This window comes from Saccoglossus kowalevskii, chromosome 18, assembly GCF_978046115.1.
Source record: "Saccoglossus kowalevskii chromosome 18, keSacKowa6.1, whole genome shotgun sequence".
NCBI classification, from domain to species: Eukaryota; Metazoa; Hemichordata; class Enteropneusta; family Harrimaniidae; genus Saccoglossus; species Saccoglossus kowalevskii.
In genome coordinates this window covers 19,104,233-19,126,680 of record NC_140658.1, presented here as the reverse complement: position 1 = coordinate 19,126,680, position 22,448 = coordinate 19,104,233, and the positions used below count along the sequence as shown (strand labels likewise).

At 36.8% G+C, this 22,448-nt stretch overlaps 2 protein-coding genes and 1 pseudogene across 19 annotated transcripts in view; 2 read left to right on the top strand and 1 right to left on the bottom strand.

Annotated features, from left to right (window-relative positions):
- The window catches only part of LOC144360032 (uncharacterized), a 125,890-nt gene that overhangs the window by 35,831 nt on the left and 67,611 nt on the right, over window positions 1-22,448 (bottom strand). For 12 of the 15 annotated variants that reach the window (XR_014927084.1, XR_014927085.1, XR_014927082.1 and 9 more), the window contains one exon: window positions 19,730-19,856. The gene's annotated coding sequence lies outside the window, so the exon portion shown is untranslated. Of the gene's footprint in view, window positions 1-16,352; window positions 16,420-19,729; window positions 19,857-22,448 lie in introns of all 15 variants that reach the window. The other 3 variants (XM_085493257.1, XM_085493260.1, XM_085493258.1) reach the window with 2 other exon arrangements.
- The window catches only part of LOC102805649 (uncharacterized), a 150,753-nt gene that overhangs the window by 80,160 nt on the left and 48,145 nt on the right, over window positions 1-22,448 (top strand). For all 4 annotated transcript variants that reach the window (XR_014927081.1, XM_085493253.1, XM_085493254.1 and 1 more), the window contains exons 22-24: window positions 5,699-5,797; window positions 6,574-6,672; window positions 21,642-21,743. Coding sequence is in view for 3 of the 4 variants with exons in the window: in XM_085493253.1 (XP_085349379.1) it covers window positions 5,699-5,797; window positions 6,574-6,672; window positions 21,642-21,743 (300 nt within the window). In the remaining variant the exon portion in view is untranslated. The remainder of the gene's footprint in view (window positions 1-5,698; window positions 5,798-6,573; window positions 6,673-21,641; window positions 21,744-22,448) is intronic.
- On the top strand, window positions 1,772-3,635 carry LOC146731649 (uncharacterized; annotated as a pseudogene).

Genomic DNA, 22,448 nt, shown 5'->3' with positions numbered 1-22,448 from the left:
AAATTACAGACACTATAGATCTTATATCAATGTACGACAAACATACATAAGGTACCAGGGTTAGTAAATTACAGACACTATAGATCTTATATCAATGTACGACAAACATACATAAGGGCCCAGGGTTAGTAAATTACGGACACTATAGATCTTATATCAATGTACGACAAACATACATAAGGGCCCAGGGTTAGTAAATTACAGACACTATAGATCTTATATCAATGTACGACAAACATACATAAGGTACCAGGGTTAGTAAATTACAGACACTATAGATCTTATATCAATGTACAACAAACTGTACATCGCGATATCATCGCAGGTAAGGATGTAAATCTTGCTTGCTTGCTCATTCCTGGTTATACATATAACTCCGGCCAACGTCATGTTATCGTCGGCGACGAAGCTCTTACTTTAAAACCGTTTCAGGACAGTAGATTAACGAGGGCGCTTACTATTCAAGAGTTCATCATCGCATTTTCTGTTTACAAAAACGTGATGTGCCAAGTATACCCGACCCGTCGCCAAGAACTAGATGCTTATGAACGCGACATTGTTGACATGTCAAGTCGTTTCGGGGGTCTGGCCTACTACGAATATCACCGTCAATTCGCAGCCAGGGCTGCAGCCTTACTTCTTAACCATAATATAAAGGTCGATTGGTCACGCCGTGATCCCATGCTCTACACTTCTATTTTCGCCGGAACAACAGTAACAGCTTGTAATGTTTGCAACAGCATGGCTCATTCTACCGATCTATGCCCGCAGCGTGCATCATCTTTTAAACGACCAGGCCAGGGCGTCCAGGGTTCAGTTTCTGCAGCACCGCATGCTACCCATGACAGAAATGGCCGTAAAATAATTACACATAATGGAAAAGAAATTTGCAATAATTTTAATTCCTCCGTTGGTTGCAAAAGATCCAACTGCCCGTATTCACATATCTGTGCCATTGATTGATGGTGGAGTATGCCACTCCGGGAACCATAATGCCACACAAGGTAATTGCCAACCAAAAGATTCTTTCAAGGCGTGACTGCCTTGTTTTGCTGCAACCTCGCCAATCAATATTGACAATTTGAGCAAGGAACTTTCTTCACATCCAGACACTGTCTTTGTGGACTATCTGCTTTCAGGTGTTAAGGAAGGTTTTCATACAGGGGTACAGGTGCTCCCCACGTGTCCTCTTATCTGTCGCAACCTTCTCTCTGCTCGTAGCCAACCAGACATTGTTTCAAAGCACATAGCAGCGGAGGTCAAGCAGGGCTACCTTATTGGTCCTTTTCCTTCGTCTCCTTTCCCTGTCTACCGTTGCAGTCCTATCGGCGTTGTTGATAAAAAGTATTCAGATAAAAAACGCTTAATCATTGACTTGTCTGCCCCTCGCGGTAACTCAGTGTCAACAAGTATTAACGATTTAATCGATAAGGATGAATACTCTCTGTCATATGTAAGAGTGGACGACGCCATCACAGCCATCCAACAAGCTGGCCACGGTGCCTTACTTTGCAAAACAGACATCGTTGATGCGTTTAAGCTTCTGCCCATCCATCCGTCACTTTGGCATTTATACGGCATCAACTGGCAGGACAATTTTTATTTTTTTGTTCGCCTTGCTTTTGGGTCTCGCTCCAGTCCTAAAATTTTCGATCAACTCTCAACTGCCATTTGCTGGATCGCTCATCATAACTACGGTATCAACAAAATGCTGCACCTACTAGATGATTTCCTTACAATCGATGCACCATCCTATGATGCTGAAAGAACAATGGCATTGTTAACGCTCATTTTTGGCCGCTTAGGAATCCTATTAGCCCCACATAAGACTGTAGGTCCTACTACTACTTTGGAGTTTCTTGGTATTGAACTTGATACCATCAAGATGGAGGCCTGTCTGCCACTGGTTAAGCTCAGTCGTCTTCTTGATTTGCTTGATGAATTTCTCCTACGCAGATCCTGCACCAAGCGCCAGCTATTGAGTCTGCTTGGACACCTCAATTTCGCGTGCCGTGACGTCCCTCCGGGTCGTACTTTCATGTCACGACTTATCGAACTTTCGAAAGGCATTCAAAAACTCCACCACCACGTCGGCATTTCATCTGAAAGTAAACAGGACATTTGCATGTGGAAGGAATTTCTATCTGGGTGGAATGGCATTTCACTATTCCTCGACAGATACTTCACTCCTGCCCCAGATATGCAGTTATTTACAGACGCCAGTGGTATCGGCCATGGTGGGTATTTCCGGGGATACTGGTTCCATGAAAGATGGGCAACAAACCTTAGACTCGATCATGACAAGACTCTGTCTATCGCATTCCAGGAACTATATCCCATCGTTGTAGTCGCTTTGCTTTGGGGTCATCAATGGACTAGGAAGCGTATACTGTTCCACTGCGACAACATGGCTACTGTTCACATCGTCAATAAAGGCCGCTCTAAATCGCCATCCATTATGAAACTAATGCGATGTTTAGTGATTACTGCTGCATCCCATAGCTTCATGTTTTCTGCTGTTCATATACCTGGTAAATCTAATATAATTGCAGATGCTCTCTCTCGTTTTCAGACTACACGTTTCAGAGAAGCAGCACCATCAGCGCAAGCCATACCTTGCCAGATTCCCTCAGTCGTGATGTTCGCTTGAATCAGACAGTGGACACATGTCAAAGGGCATCACTTGGAATACGGACAGTTGGTTCCTATGCCACAGGTGTATGCACATGGTTGCGTTTTGCAGCCATGTTCAAGATCACAGGTCAGTCAACCACTTACCCGGTTATCTCCGAAAACATTTTGGTTTACTTCGTCACACATTGTGCCACGTATTTGCATCTAAAATGCAGCACCATCAAGGTTTACCTTGCAGGAATTCGCAATCATTATCTACTTGGCGGTCACTCAAATCCGCTCGTTACTAGCCAAGGTTTGAATCTACTTCGCCTCCAATACGTACTGCAAGGTATTCGCCGTTTGCAAGGCTCTGCTACATGCCCAAGGCTGCCAATCACCTTTGACCTGTTAAAACGCCTGTGTTTGCTACTCCGTTCAGGCGTATATGGGCCCTACTTTGACCTACTGTTGGAAGCTGCTTTTCTGTTGGCATTTTTCGGATTCCTACGATGTAGCGAATTTACCTCGTTATCACAGTCTTTCAACCCACAAGTCAGTCTCTGAGTTAAGGACATTAAGACGCTAGGTAACTCACGCTCAGTCGATGCCCTGGTTGTGACCATTAAATCATCAAAAACTGACCAGTTCCGACGTGGATTTGAACTTTAAGACTCTATCCTACTGGCTCTGCCTTTTGTCCAGTTTCTTCCCTACATCGCTTCCTTTTAGTTCGCCAAAAGATGGGAGCAGCACCACACGAACCACTATTCATGCTTCCTGAAAGAATACCACTCGACCGTGCCCACTTCACCAACTTGCTTCGGTTTCTTCTCACTAGACTTGGCTTCAAAGCTCACCTCTTCGCGGGACACTCTTTTCGCATTGGAGCGGCCACTACTGCAGCGAGTGTGCATCTTCCAGACCACCTTATTCAAACAATGGGCAGATGCTACCGCACATACATCAGAACACCAGAACAGTTGCTCCAGTCAGCTTTTAAGACACTTGCTTCTGTCTGATTTTTCGAACGATACCAATCACCAGCGTCAAACCTGGCATTTTGCTGCATGCATTTAGGTTTAGCATTTCGATTTCCTTTTTTATTGTGCACAATTCATTTTGCCTATGCTTTGTTGTTTTGTTTTTCTGCATGTCTGCTCCCCCAGGCCGATGTACCAGTTGCATCCTCTGGGCCGATCAGCACCTACTTTCTCACCTGGGCCGACAGATGCCTGTCCTCCAGCTACCCCCCCCAGGCCGACATTATGTCCTCTGGGTCGGGCACTGTTCTCCTTTCTCGCTTTTCCACCTGGACCAACAGACACCTGTCCTCCAGTTCCCGCTCCCCCAGGCCGACATATCACTATGTCCTCTGGGCCGAGCCTTTCTTCTTACCTTCTTCGTGGGGGTCCCTTCAGTCACCACTTTATGCCTCCCTAGGTTTGGGCTCTTGGACTCCATCCTACCCCCATTTCAGGGCTCGGCGGCCATCTCTTGGTCACCTCCCATCTATCTTGGCTTCGCAGCAGGATCTCCTTGACCCATCAAGGTCAAGACCTCGACCTACCTTGCGGGTGGGTCATGGCCTTGACCTCTGTAGTCTGACTGAAGGAGCCCCTTCCCAATTTTGTAGTTAGATTTTATATAAGTAGTTATCTTATTATATTGTGTTATTTTTTATTATATTGTGTTCTGTGCTTCTGTATTTGATTAAGACTTGTATTTTACTATTGTCGTTTTTTCTATTAAATGCAAACTGTTCCTCTTACAAGCGTGTGGCGTGTTACAAAGTGTGATTTTGGCTTGCTAAAATCGATTTTGTAAAACGCCCTGAGCTTGGAGTCTAATACGGATTCTGGCCGTCTTGCCTTCAGCCTATCACAGCTTTGTTTACCTACCACAGCTTTGTTTTTTGCGGACCAATCAATGTCTTTTTGCACACATCCCCTAGCGTCCCTTGCTAATTGCTTTCTTTTGTGTGCCTTTGTCTTAGTCATTCATGTATTTAACCACGCTTAGTAAGCATCGTTTTGTTTTCAATCAATTGCTTTTCCCACCACCGCCCCATTTCTTCCTCCCTATTCATTTTATTTTAGCTCTGCTGCTTCAGCACACTACACTGGGCTCTGGGACTCCATCCTACCCCCATTTCAGGGCTCGGCGGCCATCTCTTGGTCACCTCCCATCTATCTTGGCTTCGCAGCAGGATCTCCTTGACCCATCAAGGTCAAGACCTCGACCTACCTTGCGGGTGGGTCATGGCTTTGACCTCTGTAGTGTGACTGAAGGAGCCCCTTCCCAATTTTATATGGTAGTTATCTTATTATATTGTGTTATTTTTATTATATTGTGTGCTGTGCTTCTGTATTTGATTAAGACTTGTATTTTACCATTGTCGTTTTTTCTATTAAATGCAAACTGTTCCTCTTACAAGCGTGTGGCGTGTTACAAAGTAGAAAGTAGTTGGTACAGAGTAACACAAAATGGTTCCACATCAGTGTAATTGAGACTACAGTCTTGTTTGTGAAAGAAAACATACAAATGCATATTATGGCAGTATTTTTGGTCTCTACATATGGTGTCTGTGGTGAAGCACTGCATGAGACCAAGTCTAAATAACCTCACTTTCTCACAGTGCTTTCTCCATGGTCTGGATATTATTTGACGTGGGTCTATTAGTTAAGTTGTGGTAAGGTTAGTGAATGGATAGATCAGTTTCAATATTTATCATATTTTACTGGGGGGAGTCTATTTCAAATTTCAATATACAAACAAGGGGCCAAAGCTCTATTTTAATCCCCCTATCACAGCCAGCCAAATATATCAGCTTGATCCTAGAACACAGAGGTTACTGTTACCAGCACTTAATATGCATACCTTTTATACAATAAACAAATCCATTTCATCACACTGTGTATAAATCTAGATTGGGTTAATAATTATAATGTATATATATTTATTATAATCACTTTAGGCTGAACTTACACAAAAATAAATATACAAATATGACATAAAACAGACCCACAGAGTGTTACATGCAAATATGAACACATTATATCAATGTATGAATGTTTTATTCCAGCTCGGCCAAACTGCATTAGTTGTTGCAAGTGGAAAAGGACATGTTGAAGTTGTTAAAACACTTCTTTCAGCTGGGGCATTAATTGAGAGTAAAGACGAGGTATAGTTATTATCTATTTTTTATAATGTGTGATAACTTGTATACAGAGAAGGTTGTACAACTGTATTTAAAGCCGATCATTCATAAATATGCCAATGAGATCTGCAAATCTATTCCTCCTTCATTGGCACCACTAATTATTACCAAACGCTTCAGCGTGGTATTAAGAGTTTGTTTTCAGGGCTGGGTGATACCAATTCGTGACATATCGTGCCTGTCAATAATATCGTTAAAAGTGGCAAATAGTATAATGGAAATCACACTCTCAGTGATGTATGTCATGTTAACTTAATGTATCAATTGAAATTATGTCACATGATTTACAATATTTGATTCAGATGTTTGCAACTAGCACATCAAATTTGACCTCCTAACCTTGTGACCTATTTTCTTTATAATGTGACACTGTTAGTAGTCAAACAAACAATAATATCATCACATATCTGGTATGATGTCATCACATTGGAATCTAGTTAAACGGCCAGCTTGCCAAAACTGTTGATTTGTTTTATTTGTCATTAAAAATCACTTGGTGCAAAATTATCATGTTTTATTATTATTTAAAAGCAATCACACTTCCTAGCAGCAGCCTCCAGGTCAATTTTCTTAATTTGGTAATATATAAAAGATATAAAAAGTGAAGGCAACATACCTGGATGGTTTTCACTCAAATGACCTAAAGTTATCTTTTTATTCAACAGAAACAAGAACATAGATTTCAGTTCATGAATAAAAAATATGACCAAACTGTGAAAGATTGTTTTTTGTATCCACAGGGGGGATTTACAGCATTGCTGGCCGCAAGTCAATTTGGGAAAATGGAAATTGTCAAAGAATTAATAAAGCTTGGAGCAGACATACATGCCCGCACAAATGTAAGTGTTGTGTAGCAGCTCATCAAATTTGAGATGTAAACCTGCCTCAATGGATCAAACTATACTTGTAAGCGCCCTCAATGATCAGGTTTGGTAGGTAGTACCTTTGTTTTTATTTATATCAGGATTTATTAATCAGTCCTACCCATGTGTATTAAATTTGCCGGATGAGTTATAGTAGCAGGATAGTATTGTTACTAGAAAATGCTATGAAAATGTTGATGGATGTAACTGAACCAATAGTAGCCAAAACCTATATATTTTTAGAACGCATTTGACCTGAATTTTTTTAATTAAATAAACAAGAACATTAGCTTCAAAGGTGTATTCAAATTTTGTAAGATGAAGCGCCAGTATTTTCTAAAATATTGTCAGAAAAATAGTTGTGACCTCATGGTAACACTAAAATTGTGAAGAAATAGTTATGATTTTAGAAATGATATGAACATAAATGATAATGAACATAAAAACACTCATTTATACTATGTGATATACAATGCTGTATTTTTGTTATAGCAAGAATAACCATTAATATGATATTAGTGTTTTTGTCAATGTTACTCATTTAAGTCATGTGACCCTTAAATAAAGTCTACACAAAAAATATGTTTTTCAAAAATGTAGACCAAATGCTTAAGAATACATAGGTTTGATAGATTTGGGCTTTTATTAGTTTGGTTTTAGTCATCAACATTTTCCGAGTAAATAACAAATACTATCCTGCCACCTTAAAACACAGTCAATGTTGAACACATGAACTGGGAGGTATAAAATGGTATAATTGATTGTGCTAATCTAGTATGTATATGTGGTTCAAAAGTATTTCTAAAAATGACTACAAGAGGGCGCTGTATGGCTGATCAATTATTTTCTCTGTTTAAAGGTAACCAATTCTCATATCTGTTATTAGAAGAATCTCTTGGACCAGTTGACTTCTGGTGTGTTGGTGGTGAAAAATTTATGAGAAAATTGACCACATTTCACTTAAATTACTGCTTAGGTTTTCTATTTTCAGTATTACAGTACTGTATGTTTGATTTTGGGCATAATTCTTATCTTTGTCGTTACATTTTCATTTTATTTATAGCAAAGACCATGACATTTATTTACATACTTTTTAATAACCACGAAAAATTATTAAAAGGCCATTGGAGGCATTGGTTGCATCTTTAGAAATAACATTGTTATCAGTGTACAGCAATAAAATGTTAAGACAGTCAGAAGTCATCTCACTCTCTCCTTATAGAACAATTTTTATTTTCTTCAATCTGTCTAAGCACGTTGGTCATTTGTGTTCCTTTTTTTTACCTTTTGGAAATTTGTGTCTGTATTCTATATTTTGTTCACATGCATTTTTCTCTAATGCGTGACAATGAAGTCACCTCAAAACAGTTTTAATCTGAACTTGTTAGGAGTTTTCTTGCTACACTTAAAACAGCTAAACTTTAAAAGAACTTATCTTCCTTGTTTTAGTTTAGTCTCCATCATGCATGGGTCATTATTAAGTGTTATGTAACCACACAAGGACATTTCAAGCATACCAATGAGAGCATAGTCACTATTACTGCCACAAGGAACTACCCAATGCCCTTGTTCATGCAATTTTCAACAAAACTGCCTTATTAAAATTCAATATTAATGCTGCAGAGCAGCTATCAGGTTGAAAACTGACAGTAGAATATGACTTAATATTTACCCAATATGTTTGGAATAAAATGCAGTGATGTGAATTGTAAATCATAAAAGCATGCGAAACATGTAAAATATCATTTTTTGTTTCTGAAACTTGAAAGGTCTTTCCCATGAGATGCTATACTGGACCAGCCATTCTGTAAATGAGTTTCAGGCATTTTTCCTGTTTTTCACTAAAAAAAAAATGGCGGCCAAAGCCAGCAAATCGTCTAGACACTCAAAAAGAGGTCAAATAGAGAAACTTGAGTAAAAACAATAGGGTTCAAACAGACTTGGACCCTAAAATGAAAGTCACAACATCAGTGGCACAAATAATAACATTGATGAACTTTAGATTCAATCACATTCACTTGCATTACAAGCAGCAAAACAACTAACCAACAAATAAACAGACTACATCAACCAACTACAACATCACTACCTGCTATGAAAGTAAACCTGACAAACCGAATACTATGTGTGCTATTTTCAAGCTGACGTAACATGACAAACACATGCTAAATTGTCTTGTGTATGACAACACAAATTTACCTGTAACTATAACATGCAGCAACACTATTCATCATATTACATATTCTGGCTACATCATAAAATAATATGACTGCATGCTACTGACTAGTGATAACAATGCAGACACAAAAAAGTGTTGAACTGAAATTATCTACAATGAATTTTATGTTATAACAGTGCACCTATTCAAAACACGCTCCCTGTCTTCACCAGTAATAGCTTCAAACACTGAACGGAACGTAGCCTCTGTACATCACACCAACTTCAGTCAGTCTATCATATGATTCATATATACATTTTATTAATGGTTTAGATGCTTGAATTTCTCGATAGACTCAGAGTCACACCAAGATATAGGGTGGTACCACAAAACTGCTGGATAAACTATCTCACTGGTCTGGCACCACCATGCTCATGGATTCCCACATAATTTTTTTTTTATTTCTGCAGCTATCTATCAGACCTAACCCAACTTATAATGTTACCAGTACATAGACATAGACAATGCAAACTAAAATCTGAAAGCCAATATTATTAAAAGGTTTATTTGGGAAGGTGAAAACAATAAGACAACTATCCATTGTTATTGAACTAACAGTACTGTTTGTAACATTGAGGGCGCTGTAACCTCATAATCACACAAGAACTGAAATAAATCTGGGAGACTTTTTTGTTCTTCGTATTATAAAGCTGCACATTGTCTTTAATGATATTTTACTATTTTATAGATCTTATATCAATGTACGACAAACATACATAAGGGCCCAGGGTTAGTAAATTACAGACACTATAGATCTTATATCAATGTACGACAAACATACATAAGGGCCCAGGGTTAGTAAATTACAGACACTATAGATCTTATATCAATGTACGACAAACATACATAAGGGCCCAGGGTTAGTAAATTACAGACACTATAGATCTTATATCAATGTACGACAAACATACATAAGGTACCAGGGTTAGTAAATTACAGACACTATAGATCTTATATCAATGTACGACAAACATACATAAGGGCCCAGGGTTAGTAAATTACGGACACTATAGATCTTATATCAATGTACGACAAACATACATAAGGGCCCAGGGTTAGTAAATTACAGACACTATAGATCTTATATCAATGTACGACAAACATACATAAGGTACCAGGGTTAGTAAATTACAGACACTATAGATCTTATATCAATGTACAACAAACATACATAAGGGCCCAGGGTTAGTAAATTACAGACACTATAGATCTTATATCAATGTACGACAAACATACATAAGGGCCCAGGGTTAGTAAATTACAGACACTATAGATCTTATATCAATGTACGACAAACATACATAAGGTACCAGGGTTAGTAAATTACAGACACTATAGATCTTATATCAATGTACGACAAACATACATAAGGGCCCAGGGTTAGTAAATTACACACACTATAGATCTTATATCAATGTACGACAAACATACATAAGGGCCCAGGGTTAGTAAATTACAGACACTATAGATCATATATCAATGTACGACAAACATACATAAGGGCCCAGGGTTAGTAAATTACAGACACTATAGATCTTATATCAATGTACGACAAACATACATAAGGGCCCAGGGTTAGTAAATTACAGACACTATAGATCTTATATCAATGTACGACAAACATACATAAGGGCCCAGGGTTAGTAAATTACAGACACTATAGATCTTATATCAATGTACGACAAACATACATAAGGGCCCAGGGTTAGTAAATTACAGACACTAATATTTACAACAACCATTGTATAATATCAGTGACAATAACACCCGTTTGGGTTTATTTATCTTTTATCTTTTAATAATAAACGTAATGTGTTCAGATAAATAATTTTCCATAAAAATAGTAAATAAAAACACTTTATAATCAAACAATTTATAAAAGATAGTACATGTCTGGTACATATCTACATTATGTGGAACAGATATAGAAATACTATTAAATTAATTATGTGAACTATGTGTGAATTATTATGCAAAAGTGCCATCATGTATTAGTTTTGACATAGATTTTTTCTTCAAGGCATGTAGCTATAACGCCCCCCCCCCCTCCCCCAATATGCACAAGATTCTGTTCACACTGATAAAATAAGTCCTGGCTCAATGTTTTAATTTTGTGTGTTGTGACGTTTCAGGGCATTGAACATAAGTTTGTGTACCTTTTCTATTATTCACTTTTAATATTTCGGTTACCTAGGATATACTCTAGGACACCAAGAGCTGCTTCCTTTGCTGTGTTATACATTTTGTATTCAAAATAAACTTTCCCAATGATCATTGCATTTATTTCAAAGTATACCTTAGCTAGAGACTGAATGTAATACATTTAGGTAGAATGCTAGACAAATATGAAAATAAAATTTGATATATCATGTCACAAATATGAAATCAAAGTTAAACTGTAAATAGCTCCTGTGTGATCAGAGCATGTATTATAAAGGTATAGGCTTTGCCTAATAAGTGAATGTAATTGCATGTGGGTCAATCCATCAATAAAATTGATCAAGATGTCTGAGAATCTATGACATACTGTGTATGGAAACACATGATTTTGATATGGGCATTTTGAAAAACATGCAAGGACACTATACTTGTAAACAAAGGGGCACTCTATGAATGAGGTATTTCTAGAGGTCGGGGTTATTCTCGCCTGCAGTTGAATAATTTTTGCTTTGATTTTCTTATGGTTTTTTTTCCCAATGCGACTTAATTTCACTTGTTTTTTTTTTAATTCTTGGTAATTAGTGTCATTAGCGATGGAGTAGTATAAACCGTAATTAACCTCAGTGCAGCAAATCGGGATAGATCTTCCTGATGCAATGGGCAAATTTCGCTATTTTCGCTGACAAGTAAAATCTGCTAAATTACACCTACGTGAACATGTAAAGTAACAACAGATTGTTTCCTTGACAGATTCTTGAAATTAAATCATCAAAATAGTACAACTAAAAAGTCTGTACAACATACCTAGAACAGATAAATAAAAACATTGTAGTTTAATGTTCGTCCGGACTTTGAGCCCTTGAAAGTAAGTGATCCATCCCTTACATACGCCAACGATTGAAATTTGTTTAATTGCTATCAAATTATCGCTCGAAAAAAAAATTTCATTTGTGAGACGTGCTTTTGATACAAACCGAAGATCGCGATCGACCCTACACAAAACTACCGCCATTTTGTCTTCCTTGTCCTCGTTCGACAAAAACAAAAAAAATCGCATATTTACTATTTGTTTATTGAGTGTATTTTTGTTTAAAAATATCAAACAAGAATAAACACAAAGTAAAATAGTAAGATGAGTAAGATGGAAACCATGCGAAAACAAATGTGAAACATTACTGTATGCTCGAGGAGAAGACACTGGGAGTCGTGTGCAAAGAGATTGTTTACAAATTAGATCACATTGTAGACGTGGGGATTCAGCTTTCCTTTTCTCTGCTCGTGGCGTCGCAATAGCAGTGAAGGTCAGTACTGGGTTGAACCGACAGCCATGGCCACTATATTTTGAATGATCATAAATAATTTTTGAACCCAATAGTAGTGATCACTGTGATTATTATATAAATTTCTTGCAAAGTCTGGAACGATACTGAAAAAAAATCTTTGATTTCCTGCTATATTCCTGCTTGAAAGTAGGCCGAAGTATCTGCAGAACCGCAGGTGAATACGAGTATCCAGATAATAAGTTAGGATCGATCAGTTCACACGAATTGTTCTGTTCTGATTCATCATTGCAAAACAATGGCCTGGAAACTGCCCAGCTTGAGGGAAACAGTATCGTGGAAAGAAAGAACAGTACCGGACCCGATACCCTTAAAAGACCTGATGAGAACACTGCAGAATCGTGGGCGAAACTTGCTGCAGTTTATGCAGCTCTCTTGGTCGTGGTATACGTTGCGGGGCGACCAGAGAGCTGCAGTTCCCTTCCCTAAAGAAATGCACAGATTTTTAAATATGCCAGTTATGTATCATTAAAATTGTGATTGTAATAAAATTACCTCGACTTGCAGGAAAAAATAGACAAATATGTTCTCACAAATATATCTGTTACTGATTACAGCAAGCTTTAAGCAAATTTGCCCGTGTAAATGAAACTATTTCACGTTAAAACTGTGCCGAAGTGAAACCTCCGATTGAACGCCGCCATTTTGAAGCCGACCTCTATCACGTGACTTGGGTCTTTTAGTGACGAGTGTAATCACGTGACTACAGCAGACGGTCATCGGCGCCTGTCTGGGACAGCGCTTCATGTGACGAAACAACGGCAGACGGCTTTTTATAATTTTAATTTCATTTCACCATTAAGTGACTCATCTTTTTTTGAAAAAATCAAATAAAGTACATGTATTATTAAAAATATTTTTTTCAAGCAGTTTTATTTATATATTGTGAAAAATCTAAAAATAATCTTGTAACTTGCCAAAGAGTGTTACAAGTGACAGGAGCAGACAGCATGGAATCTTTTGACCAGAATCTGAAAGATATTTTTAAATTTGACCTAAAAGCTCAACAAATAGAAGGTACTACTTGTATTTTAAATAATATACACACATCGGCCATATTACCAACAGGGTATGGCAAAAGTATGATGTATATTTTACCACCAATGCTCCTCAATATTATGCGGAAAGAGACAAGCCAACGGGGTAATGAGTTTCAGCTTTAGAACATTCACTAATGCATTGTCAACAGTTTCTGAGGTTTTAAGTCTAGATGCAATGGATTGCCTGCGATACCCTTTAACTTTCTTCTGGAACTCATCTCCACAATGAATGCAAGAACCTGCCATTCTCAATTTTCAGTTAAAATGTCAACTGCGCATGCTTCGTCATTGTCATGTGATCAGGACACATGACAGAGGTCATCTTGAAATCCGTCGTTCAATCGATTAAATTGCGTTCGGTCTAATTATACACAGAAATATATACATTTCAAGAAGAAATAGTCCTTCATTTTCGGTCAGTAGATACCTAAGATGTTTGTGTTTGCAAGGATAACTTTTATTCGTTTTAAATTTCATTGAAATCGTTCGATAACATCAAAAATAGCGTGCGCCCCGGGATCCCGGGGCGGCGAACTGTGCGGTTCTCAATGGACGCGATCTGCAGCTCTATGGCCGCAACGTAATATCAAAATAGCTTAAGCGGCCAATAAGAGCTGCTAAACTGCAGCAAGGGCGAAACGAAAGTTACGCGGCTATTGTCTAAGCGACGCAGGCCCGAGGAGAACACTGTACATGTAACCAGCACATTTACGAATCAAGATTGGCAGAAAGTTGTACGGCATCTGTCTTCGATTTTGTCTATTGATGAATATGACGCACAAAGTGAAATTGAACTTGCATTCATGAAAATCGGAAAGGGTACTGCTTTTTCGTCAAACTGAAAAAATGGCCGCGTCACTCTTGTAACTGCGCATGCGTACTCCCCATACTCGCATACATTTGATGTTTTTAGTCGCTGTATCTGCTCAAATAACATCCATCATGATATAATAAATCATTATATACTAAAATTCGCAAATTTGCAGACCTTCCAATGAAATATTACCAGTTTTTTTTGCGACAGAATACGTTATTGCAATATGCAAATTAGGCTACTCACCCTAGTCAAATATTTGTTAAGAAACTTTAAAGACTCTAAGTTATAAATTAATTAATGCAATAATTGACTAATTAATATGCATGGAATTGCGCCAAAATCTAATCAGCGCATCTCCTCATCATATATTAGCTGTGTGCCAAATTTCATTTGAATTAAAATTGTAGATCTTGAGTTTCCAGTGGAACAAATTTAGTCACAGAGACACAGAGTCACAGACATTGGTACCTACCACATAAGCTCTGTTTCACGGGAGCTAAAAAATGGAATAAAAATATTGGGTCACCATACACAGAACAAATCCATGAACAAAATAGAGTAAATATAGCATGTTTCGTCATTTAAGGCATTTACCATTGTTTTTTCCTACAAACATACATCTCAAAATTCAGCTAGTGACAAGTAGTGAAAAAAATTAAATAGTATTACAAAAATGACAATATTTTTTGTAGGTTTTTCGTTATCTAGGAAATTGTGGTCTATGAAATACTGTGGTTTATGAAATATTTAATGCATATTATTTTACAGTCAAAAAACAGATTGACAATGAACCACAAAATGTCCACATACATGTACTGTTTACCAAATAATTGTAGACAAATTTAGACACGAAATATTATCACTGCTATATACACTTAAATATGTGCACCATACTACTTATCTCATGAATTGTTACCAGTACCTTATATTATATAATATTAAATATCAGGCTAAACCATCCGATAACAGTTGTGAACTGTCTTTTATCATAATTACACATTACCAGGGTAGTGAACATCTAAGGCAATCATACTTAAAACGAATAATTCGTGTGAAAGAGTACCCCATACTTTAAACAAGCTAACAAATATATTGATGTTAGAGCCAAAAAGAACTGAGGTTACCATTTAAATTATACAAGATATGTTGACTTGTCATATCCTATTACACATACTCCTATATCAACATCAACCCAACCTGCATTTTCATCAACCCTCTATAAAATCTATCCAGCATTCATGTCATATTTACAATCAAATTTAAAATATTAATTTAAGCCAAAGAAAGTTTTGCTTCTTATGGTAAAATTGAAAAATGTGATATGATTTTCCTTACTTTATTTTTATTAAATATTATTTAATACCACAAGGTATCTGTTCAACACTCGTTGTCAGTGACATGGTCACTGTTGCAATTAGGGGAAACGCTAATTGTGGCCAAAAAGCAAGATAGCTGCATGTCTGTCAGCTTTTATCTGATCACAAATTGAATTGTTATGGACATGTATTGCTACATGCATAATATATGCAAATCACTGGTCATGTGACCAGGTAAATTGTTTCTGATTGAGTGCATGCCAATGGTCTAGTATACAAGACTAATCTAGTATTAACAAAAATAAGATTTATTAAATGACTTCAAAATTTGCAATCTAATATATGGTCAGAAACATATTTATATTTTCTATTTCTCTGGTAAAACTCATTGACAACTAAAGTGCTTGTCTCCAGTGTGCCAGGTTATTAGTTATGGCATTACCAATTGACATTTTTTCTAACAATGTTTCATGGTAAGAAATTATTTAAAAGTACTTTAACATAAGTCGCACATAAACATGTACCAAGTGATTAACATACAATTGTCAATTTACTCACACCCATAGTCGTAATCTGTTGTACAAGCAGATATGCATATCAGGAGGAAATCTTGCCATTCATATATGGTGTAGTGTGATCGCATGTAGCAATTTATTTTCAATACATTTTTCTTCTGATCTTCCTAACAATATTAGAAGAACTCACAAAAATGAATGCTCAAAATATTATGAAATCAATTTCTGACAACAGACTATGATGTCATACTTTACCCATAATCCTTTGCTGAAGAATCAAGATGGCGGTCTACATAAATTGATGAAAAATTGAATATCTAGAGAATGAGAAGTGATATAAAAAAACTGTAAATTGTATGCTCTTCCAGCGAGGAGTATTATGTTGTTAGCCTTGACTTTCACTTTAATATCAATATGTGTGTCAATAAATATTATATTTATTTATTTTTAGTTACGTATATTATAAGGAAGGCATCACAATCTTTAGAGCCCCTTTGATTGGTTCGTAGCTCAGTACCATAACAAATATTAATAATTTACGGCAGACTTCTCGTTACATAAAATTTAAATTAATCCCCAACGCGTCTCATTTGTTACTGCGTATAAATTGACACTATCTGGGGCACGTCGCACGCGATGAGTACCAACCAAAAATACAGACAGGACATTTTAAGTGGCTCGAAACAAAACCTATTCGCTAATTTTCGTTTCGAAAACATCTACGACGGCTTAAAAACCTGCACCCCGTCCCGCATGTTTGTTTTTTTTACCAGGCAGGAGATGCCGGTCAGCGTGGCGTTGCCCCAGTGGTTTCCTCTGTGCATCCAGTAGTTAATGCCGACATCACAGTCTATACATTCCACATGAAGCATGGTATTCAGCTTAACCATATTTTATTTTTTGCTCCATGGTTTAACTGAATAGGAACAGTAACTTGAGCAATAAATGTGCCTTCCGATTTGAGGGATATCGTGCCGTGTAATATTCAATGAAAAAAATAGTGAAACACGAGGCCCACGCCGGGGGCCCACATAAGGTGTTGCAATAGTGTAAAGATAACAAAGCCAGACACCGATTGTTTCCTTTGCTAGGTAAAAACAATGTACAGAATACTCGGATGAAACAACTAAAGTAAACTAGGATATATTAGAGCCAATGAATTCGTAATTTCCGACGAAAAGGGCTGGGAAAAAATACCCATCATAACAAATCACTGTCATAACAAATCACCGTTTTGAGGGGCGGTGAACAAATGAGACAGCGATTTTCAAATTGTTTTGGTAATCATCGCATGTCGATTCATTTCATTTGTACAGGGTACTCTGACACAAAAATAAGGTAAACCAGCCTACTTAGTGCTAATAATTTTGTGATTTCTCATATGAAGAACGTTCTCAGAAATAATCCGACATGCTGATCAGCCCACCAACAATCGGCCGGGCACCAAAATTTGATCACAGCTGTCACGGTAAATTCGGTATGTTTTACGAGGTTTTTTTTCTCCAAATCCCAACACATATTAAGGCGAATTTTGTCAGCTCTGTGTAAATAGATATTTTTACTGGGAATGTGCCCCATTTTACGGGTGTATGGAAAACGAAGACCCTGGAAAACGAAGACCATGGAAAACGAAGACCCTGGAAAACGAAGACCCTAGAAAACGAAGACCCTGGAAAACGAAGACCATGGAAAACGAAGACCCTGGAAAACGAAGACCCTGGAATGTTCCTATGACGCCAATGATACACGAATTCGCCCAATATCGGGCATTTACTTTCATTGTGAACTCGTTAACTAACTTCCTGTATGAATTCTTCATAATATATTATTTTCATACACATTTGCGAATTTAATCAATGTAAAACCCAGTAGTATGCCTAATTTCATCTTGGTTTCGTTTAATATATAGCGGTGTCCGCAATTTCTTGCAAACGCATTTAAAAACTTACATAGCCTTGTTAGCAGGCGTGATTCTCATCTGGAATCGCACGTCCGAATTTCAAAAACTCTAATTTAAAAAAAAAAGACGGTCCGCCGTTCCGTTCTTTGGCTGATCCGTTTGTAGTCACAGCAACTGTATTTTATGGTATACAATGTACTGTGTATATATCAACCTACATTTCTAGAATTTCAATCCCTAGCAAACATTAATTTTCTAAGGCAATTCAGTAGCACCAATACAAACTACTTTATACTTATTTATAAAATTTCCGTCCCTAGCAATGGTTGTTGCTATGGAAATATGAATCAACTATACTTTGGGAAATTTAGAAAAAATTAAAATATTGACAAAATACACATGGCATGTTCATTTAATTAATTTGATATACAAATAAAGAGCCATGTGTAACCACTAGTCGTTTGAAAATACAATATTGTACTGCATTTAGGTGGGTCTTTTATGCATTGTTACCACTGCTTCTGGACACCTTTTCAGCTTGGTAACAAGCAGATTCAGATTCTCCAAGATTTCAGTGAAAAAATAAAACCAAGAAACCTTTGTTGCCAGGGGCTGTAGCCAAATCACCATTTTCCAGATTTGGCTTATAGATTATGGACAACACACATATATTTTCATCCCAATATATGACTTGGCAGGGTTGAGAGATTTCTATACATTTTGCTTTACAGTCAAACTTGTCTATATTGGCCATCTAGGGGACTTTGAGGTTTTGGCCTTTACAGACAGGGTGGCCTTTACAGACAGGGTGGCCTTTACAGACGGGGTGGCCTTTACAGACTGGGTGGCCTTTACAGACAGGATGGCCATTATAGACGGAGTGGCCTTTACAGATGGGGTGGCCTTTACAGACGGGGTGGCCTTTACAGACGAGGTGGCCTTTACAGACAGTGTGGCCATTACAGACGGAGTGGCCATTACAGACGGGGTGGCCTTTACAGACAGGGTGGCCTTTACAGACAGGGTGGCCTTTACAGACGGGGTGGCCTTTACAGACGGGGTGACCTTTACAGACTGAGTGGCCTTTACAGACTGGGTGGCCTTTACAGACTGGGTGGCCATTATAGACGGGGTGGCCATTACAGACGGGGTGGCCTTTACAGATGGGGTGGCTTTTACAGACGGAGTGGCCTTTACAGATGGGGTGGCCATTATAGACGGAGTGGCCATTATAGATGGAGTGGCCATTATAGACGGAGTGGCCATTATAGACGTAGTGGCCATTACAGACGGGGTGGCCTTTACAGACAGGGTGACTTTTCAGGACGGGGTGGCCAATACAGAAGGGTGGCCTTTACAGACGGGGTGGCCTTTATAGACAGGGTGGCCTTTACAGGCGGGGTGACCTTTACAGACGGGGTGGTCATTACAGACGGGGTGGTCAATATAGACGGGGTGGTCAATATAGACGGGGTGGCCATTATAGACGGGGTGGCCATTATAGACGGAGTGACCTTTATAGACGGAGTGGCCTTTATAGACAGGGTGGCCTTTATATACAAAGTTACTAAATAATTCATGAATATTAATTGGTCTATAGGCCTTGAAATCTGTGATTAGACAGTGAATTTTTTTTTAGATTCCCTTATAGTTATCAAAAATTAATACATTGTTTTTTTGTAAATTACTAACACATGAGTTATCAAGTGGCCCACGTATCAAAATACCTGTTGAAAAGCTTCCACATTACATTGACAGTTAAACAATTGAGAACCATTGCTGACAATCTGGAGTCAGTTGAACAGCTTTACTGCAATCATCCATTATTGTATGTCTTGGGACACCAATTAATAACTGCAAAATACATAAAACTACTGTAAAACAAAGTTGAAAAATTTTGGTTGAACGAACAGTACCACTGAAAAGCAAAATGACAATTTTACCCTGGGCTTGTTTCAGTGACCTCATAGCACACAAACACCAAAGTGCATGTGTAAGGCTGCTGATCTTTTTGCATTGATCATGCTATAGATACATATTTTCATGAACTTCAAGGTAAATAAATGCCCATATTTAATGACTAAATAGGTGGGAATGCTTTTTTAATTTGCTGTAATGAAAGGTGAATCTAAAATTATCTCTGATATTGCAATGATTTTAGATAGACAGCCGTGAGAATTTATTTTTTTCCCAATGTTCCAAAGCCATTTATTTTGTTAATAATAAAATAGGATAAAAATATAACTCCTTTTGGAGTTGTTGCAGCCTCAATCTATCATTTTAGACAGCAATTAATAAGTTTAGGGACTGCCTGGTGAGCTAACATATACTTTGTATTGAAAATGCATGAACCGCTATAGCTAACATACAAGAATTGAAATGCATATTTTTGGTAATTAAAATGTCCCCCAATGAGGTACCAAATAGTTTTTAACATTCGGCTGCACAAAACTTTTTAGGGGGGTCATGTTATAAAATTGTCATTTACTTTAATATTGATCTACTAAACATATGCATATATATACTGGAAAGTAATCTTTTGAAACATCACATTATAGGCATACACTTGCTTGAACAGTTTTATCAATATGATTTGGATGCTTTACTTGTTAGATTCAATCACACCAAATATGACCACACACTTAGTGATGTTGTATTTTGGCAAAGAGATTTCATATCCTCCTATATATTTGTTGTAGTGTTATTTATCACATATTTTCATAGTTTTCTGTGGTATACACGGTTTCACCCTACCTAGTCCCAGTAGTTGATGATTGAAAATGTACAAGGCAGTATTTATATATAACAGTATACATGCAGCTTTTATTTTATTTCATGTTTTTACTTATTTCCAAGTCTGTTTTTGCTAATGACATCAACTCTCATGAAAACATGTTTCTTTTTGTCTGTTTACCATGACTCATCAATATAAAAGTAATTGTGATATGAATATGTTTATATTTATAGAATGAAGACAACTGTTTATAAAAGTAATTGTGATATGAATATGTTTATATTTATAGAATGAAGACAACTGTTTATAAAAATAATTGTGATATGAATATGTTTATATTTATAGAATGAAGACAACTGTTTATAAAAGTAATTGTGATATGAATATGTTTATATTTATAGAATGAAGACAACTGTTTATAAAAATAATTGTGATATGAATATGTTTATATTTATAGAATGAAGACAACTGTCTATAAAAGTAATTATGATATGAATATGTTTATATTTATAGAATGAAGACAACTGTTTATAAAAGTAATTGTGATATGAATATGTTTATATTTATAGAATGAAGACAACTGTTTATAAAAATAATTGTGATATGAATATGTTTATATTTATAGAATGAAGACAACTGTTTATAAAAGTAATTGTGATATGAATATGTTTATATTTATAGAATGAAGACAACTGTTTATAAAAGTAATTGTGATATGAATATGTTTATATTTATAGAATGAAGACAACTGTTCATAAAAGTAATTGTGATATGAATATGTTTATATTTATAGAATGAAGACAACTGTTTATAAAAATAATTGTGATATGAATATGTTTATATTTATAGAATGAAGACAACTGTTCATAAAAGTAATTGTGATATGAATATGTTTATATTTATAGTATGAAGACAACTGTTTACATGCTGCATGCATTGGTGGTAGTAATGTGGCTGTTAAATACTTCCTGGACAAGAATTATTTTGGTTTAGAAGACAAAAACAAGGTAGGAATTGATGTCAAGGGGATTCATGTATTGTAGTGTTCTCACCACAGTGTTGAATAAAGAATCCAGATAAAATGATCAAATTATGGAGAATTACGATAAGATGAGGAACTGTGTGTTACAAATTTATGTATTTTTGGCTCAACTAAAATTTTCAAACTGTATTTTTAAAAATAGACAGATTAGCAAAAATATCAAAAAAATTGTTCATTAAATTATTCAAGGTTCTATACCATTTGTTATCAAAAATGTTTCAAGACAAATGTTTTTTACAAGTAGATTTTGTTTTGCTGTGTTCAGAAGTTTTAAATTATTTCAGTTCTGTGCAATTTGTTTTTATTTTGGATTGTCTGTTCAACAATTCTGGTATGTATAGGTAATGTTTCAGGTATATGAAGTGTACTGTTCAGTCATGGTCCAGGCAGTTTGTTTTCTGGTAAGTTAAAACTCCATATGGATTTTAGCTTAGCTTTCCTTCCTGGTCATAAGCCCCTCCCCCTAGGTATACGCCCACCTCTTATTTTTAGACATTGAGTTGAGGGCTTCTTCTGTTATATGTCCGAAGTGTTTTTCACCGAAGGGGGGTAGATTATTTATTTGTATTTGACCAGTTCAATGCAAGATGGTAGAATCAGCAATCATTCATATGCAAATTATTCACATGACATACAATACTGCAGTTACCTCAAAATTATGATATGTCTA